At 43.5% G+C, this 5752-nt stretch overlaps 1 protein-coding gene across 1 annotated transcript; it reads right to left on the bottom strand.

Annotated features, from left to right (window-relative positions):
- Positions 1–229: 229 nt before the first annotated feature.
- On the bottom strand, positions 230–5162 carry LOC148010675 (putative pentatricopeptide repeat-containing protein At3g01580). Its single transcript, XM_087671818.1, has one exon. It carries the CDS (start codon positions 4263–4265, stop codon positions 1806–1808), a length of 2460 nt encoding a protein of 819 aa, XP_087527944.1. The 5' UTR covers positions 4266–5162; the 3' UTR covers positions 230–1805.
- Positions 5163–5752: the final 590 nt, after the last annotated feature.

Here is a 5752-nt window from a genome sequence, read left to right as displayed (position 1 = left end):
CAAAAGCACCACATTACTTGCCAATCCTTGCAACCCAATACCAAAATAGATGTCTATCAAAAGTGGGTATAGTAACAGAAATGTAAAAGATGGCTGAAAAACATTGCACAACATGGGATAGAAAAGAAAACACAATAACAAAGGAACATTGCAAAGAGAGAACTCAAAGTTATGCTCGAAAAATGGAATCCATTTACCAAACATGAGAGTCACGTACAACAATAAGACATCAACTGTGTAGGTACTAACACCAACTCCCTCTCTCCAATGAAACCTACTCTAAAAGTCTCAATCAACATCAAGGACATGTGTGAAATAGAGTAGCGTCAATGGTATCTAGGCCCCGCAATGGTTACTTCATCAAACTTTGAAGTAAGCTTATAGAGCACAGTCCCCACAAGATAAGCCTTAGAAGCACAAAAAGTTGATCTTGTACTTTCGTAATACAAAGCAAAAAAGACTGAATAGTATCTTAAGGCTTAAACTTCATCTATTGGAGCTGTCCATAGAGGGTCATTGTGCAATCAACAGAGCCTCAAAAGCTTCTCCCACACCACTAAAACTCTTCTACAAGAGGGGACCACCAATAGAGCCTCTTTAGAAATGGATCAAAGGAGTGAAATACGTACAAGCATCATTGTGATTCCACGTAAGCACAACTTCCTTTTAGTTGACACGGTCCCAATCATTTGAAAGAGGAATGTGAGGTTGAAGACACCCAATAGCTCTTGTAACCACATACCATAGTTGCTTTTGCATAGACCATGCTTTCATGACAGCACTCCATATGAGATAATCAAGGCCATGAAGTTTATCATCGGTATAGCAATGAGGAGATACCATTTGGAAGGGAGAGGATAAGAAGCAAAGAAGAGAAGGAAAGAGAAGAGTATAGCTAAAACACAGCAGAGACTGCACTTTGCACGAGTTCACATGCAAAGTATCACATAAAAGCTGATTAGAAAAACAAGATAACTGCTGCAAAAAACGAATCAAACACAGCCAAAGAACAAGAGAAAGACCTGAGAACACAAACGCCCAACCTTTACAAATATTAAATGAAGTAAACACAAGGTCAATTTGAAAAAACATAAGATCAAATCTGAAAAAACCCAGATGTTTAGGCAGTAAATGCATCAGTACAGTGGAAAACAAGTCAAAATGCAGGCACACTGGGCATTTAAAGCAGCTACACAGTCATAAAATAATATGACACAAAACGCAGACTACTGGAAGCAAAACACTGATGCCAAAATGCTGGAAACATGCTGTTTTGGGGCAGCAACAGGTCACCTGGCAGCAATAGACTGGAAGAGGATGATCAGCAACAATTGGCACACCTGCAACAACAGAAAGCAGCACTCCAGGACCTAACATAGATATTTGATACCATGTTAGAAGTGGGTGCAGTAATGGAAGCGTAGAAGACTCCTGAAAAAGACTGCACAACATGAGAGAAGAGAGAACACAAGAACAGAGGAATGTTGCAAAGAGAACTCAGAGATACACTCAAGAAATGGAATCAATATACCAAACATGAGATAGTTGCATACAACAATGAGTCTGGAAGTCTGCAACAAAACCTACTCTGAAGTCTGCAAGTGAATGGACCAATGTGGAGAAGAAAGCCTAGAAAAAATAGGCAATAAATAATGCCTAAAATGCATCGGGTCGGCCAGCATCGCGATGGCCTAAAAATAAAATCAGCCAGCCAAAAATTTCCAAAAACCATAAAAATAAGCACCAGAAAGATGTCTAAAATAATCTCCTGCGCCCAGCCCACAAATACACGTGCGCAAAGTCACTCATGAGCTGCTGACTAATCTGCTAACAATATTTGACATCAGAACATACAAAGTAGCTTCATTAGATTGCAAAGCCACTGCATGCAGAAATGCTTCTTGTGCCAGCTCGACATTGCCATGTGTCCAGCAAGCAGACAGTAGACAATGCCAAATAGACTGATCAGCTTGCATTGGCATCTGTAATAAGGTGCTTCTCATCTTTTCAAAGTCCCCTGCACGACCAAAGAGGTCTATCATAACAACAAAATGTTTCAGCACTAGAGTTATGCAGTACTCAATGCGCATAGACTCAAGGCAACTTATTGCACTATCAACAAAGCCAGTATGACTGCACACAGACAGAACTGCAAGGAAAGTGATTTCATCAGGTTGAATGCTTACAAATTGCATTTCCTTAAACAAGCACAAACTTGCTAGGAAATCGCCTTCCTGTGCATGGCCCGCAATGCAGGTATTCCATGACACAACATCAGGCTGAAACAGGCTATCAAACACTGCTTGGGCATCAACCATGCTTGCACAAGTTCCATATGTATGAATCAGAGTATTTGCTGAAATGTAGCTCTGATCATACCCCGCAAAGGTAGCATAAAAATGGACTTTCCAACACAACTGCAGAACCCCCAGTTCACTGCACCCTTGCAAAGCATGCATAAGTATGGCTTCATTCAGAATCACGTTATTCTCTAATGACTGTTCAAAAAATTGCAAAGCCTCCTCTACTTGGCCTACCTCCAAGTATGCAAATAGCATTGCACTCGAGGACACGCAATCCCTCCGATGCAGACAATGGAACACATTCTGTGCTTCTGAAATGCCTCCACATTTGCCATACATACCTATTAGGGTGTTGCCAACAAAAGACCCAGTGGTAAACCCTTTGCTTGACGCATCAGCATGCAGAGCTTTTCCAATTTCCAATGACATCAATCCATTCAAATTTCCTTCCATCATCTTACACTCCTCTTCTGAAAGGGCCCCACATGCTTGGAGAGTAATAACTATTGTCTGTTCCTGATTTGAGCATACCCCTTCCTCTAGCATTTGCCTGTAAAACTGTAATGCTTTCCTGTTATCCCCTTGTTCCACATATGCTGACAGCATGGCATTCCATGAGACTACACTGCGATGAGATAGCCTTTCAAATGCATTCTCTGCTTCTGCAAGGTTTCCAGAACTGCCATACAGACTAATGAGAGTGTTGCCAACAAAAACATCTGAAGTGAAGCCCTTGCACTGAGCATCAGCATGCAGTGCTTGACCAATCTCAAGGGACATCTTCTTAGCAGGCCAGCCCTCTACAAGCATACTTGGTTCCAAATCAGCCAAGGACGAACACGCATGCAGGCTGGCCACAAATGCCTGCTGGTCGGGGTTGACACCTTCTTTTATCATCTGTCTGAACAACTTTAATGCTTTTAACTCACTGCCATGCTCTGTATAAGCTGAGATCATTGCACTCCAACAGACAATATCATGTTCAACCAGCCCATTAAACACATCCTCTGCTTCCATGATGCTTCCACACTTGCCATACAGATTTATAAGAATACTGCCAATAAAACAATCTGAACTGAAGCCCTTCCTACAAGCATCAGCATGTAGCACATGGCCAATGTTTAAAGACTTTATTTGGAGTCGCTCCCCTTCTTCGCAATTAGGTTTTTCCTTATCAAGAAAGTTGCTGCATGAGTGAAGAGTGATTATACATGTCTGACGATTTGAACATACTCCTTCCCTTTGCATCCATGAGTAGAACTGTAAACATCTCTCTTCTTTGCCCTGCTCGACATATGCTGAGAGCATCACATTCCATGACACAACGTCTCGTTCAAGCAACCCAGCAAACATGTTCTCTGCTTCAAAAATGCTTCCATGTTTGCCATACAAACTCATAAGTGTGTTATTAAGTAAAAGATTTGAATGGTAACCTTTCCCCCGAGCATCTGCATGTAATGCCTTTGCTATTTCAATCAACATCTCACTAATTGGGTGTCTCTCGACAGAAACAGCTGCTTGCACCTCCACAAGCATAGCACATGCTTGCACCGTTATTAAAAATGTCTGCTCATTTGGGATGAACCCATGTTCATGCAGTTGCCTGTACAGTAACAAAGCTTTGTCTCCTTGTCTGTCCTCAACATATGCTGTGAGCATGGCATTCCAGGATACAATGACATGATGGGATAACCCTGTGAACACATTCTCAGCATCTACAATGCTTCCACACTTACCATACATGCTGATTAGTGTGTTGCAAACAAAGACATCAGAGTCAAAATCATATACCTGGGCATCCACATGTAGTCTCCTGGCTTCAGCAAGGTTGGTGACACTAGCGCAAGCTTTAAGAAGAGATATGAAAGTGTGACGATACGGCTTCACACCTTCATCTTTCATGGACTGATGCACTTTAAATGCTTCAGACTTCTGTCCAACCCTGATATATCCAGAAATCATGGCTCTCCATGCCGATTGTGTACGGTGATGGTGAGGCAAGGACAAAAGTACCTGCCATGCATGGTCGAGGGCACCGCAATTGGCCAGCGTAGTCACCAGAAGATGTCCAAGCAGTGGTATAAGCTCGGGCCGGTGGCGAGAGATATGGTTGAAGATGCACTGAGCGTGCAACGGCTCCTGTGTCTGCGCACAAGCCCGGAGAAGGGACAAGTAGACATGGGCGGGGAGGACGCTGCCGACCTGGTCCAAGTAATGGAGGCCATAGAGGGCCCTGTCAAGGTGCCCTTGCTGGCAAAGCGTTTGGATGCTGATGTGTTTTTGGGATTCCTGAGAAGGGAAGCTCTGCAGGTCCCCTGGGCCAAGGACCGCCTCAGCCGTTGTCAAAGACCTTGTGCGTGGAGGGCCGAGGGCCGTGGGCAACCTCGCGCCATGGATGATGACGCTCCTCCATAGCCTCGCTCTAGGCCTACCCCCAGAAGGAGCAATGGCACATGCGTCTGACGAAGCTGCTCTCTCTGCTTCTTCCCCTCTCTCTCTCTCTCTCTCTCTCTCTCTCTCTCTCTCTCTCTGGGTCGGCTCGCGCACACGAGCGCCGGCAACCGGGCAGAAGGTGCTGACAGGGTTGTCCGTCAACGTGGCGCTTTCCGCACGTGGAATCCACGGAACCTCTATGGCCGTTGGGGTTATGGTGATCAGTAGGGCAAAATCTACCAAACCCAAATTTGGGATTCCTGGCGAAGATCGTGGCCTCTCTCGACACCCCTGGTGGCAAGTCGAAGGGCAGCACTGCCTGTTTATTGATCGGCACCATGTATGTATATGTAAGTAATCTTCTTTGCCATCTCTAGTCTACTCTTACTGTGCAAACCGCATGGCATGATGTCTCCCCATGGCATGATGTCTCCTGACTGAGCTGCAACTGATCATTAGGTGCAATTCATGGTTTCTTTCTTGCAAGCAATGGAGAAAAAAGTCTCATGCAGTAATCATTTATATTTTTACAACAATTCTTCCTACTAGAATTACTGGCATGCATTTGATTTGGCTTGGGAAGTCCATTACAATCGTAATTTTTTCATTGCACCAATTTTTTCTACCACTATTTTTATCATGCATTAGATATGGCATGGGGCTATGAAACGCCTCGAATCAGTTGGGGTTATGAATCAATTTAATTTCTGCAAAGTTTATACTTGCAACAAGTTCTAATATGCATCTAAATATTGTTGGGGCTATCTGAATCCAAAAAGTGAACCATGCACAGATATTGTGTGAGCATGCAAGTCTAATGCAATCCTAAATTTTCTTTTTATACAGTAGTTCTACCTACAACACTTTTTGGCATGCGTTTGAATTGGGTTTGGGGGTATGAAATGCTTGAATGCACAAATTCATCCATGCACATATATTTTATGCTCTTGGTAACTACAATGCAGCTTTGTTAGAATATGAAGTCCTCCCTACAAGCAATATCAAGTGTTCCTGAA

This window comes from Lygodium microphyllum, chromosome 29 (genome assembly GCF_053477565.2).
Source record: "Lygodium microphyllum isolate KBCC chromosome 29, Lygodium_microphyllum_v1.1.10, whole genome shotgun sequence".
In the NCBI taxonomy this organism is placed as follows: Eukaryota; Viridiplantae; Streptophyta; class Polypodiopsida; order Schizaeales; family Lygodiaceae; genus Lygodium; species Lygodium microphyllum.
Note: the sequence above shows the minus strand (reverse complement) of the source record. Positions and strands in the feature narration are given on the sequence as shown.

What these genes read in the sequence shown, in the direction of transcription:
- LOC148010675 (XM_087671818.1), bottom strand. Translation starts at nt 4,265, where the DNA reads ATGATTTCTGGATATATCAGGGTTGGACAGAAGTCTGAAGCATTTAAA.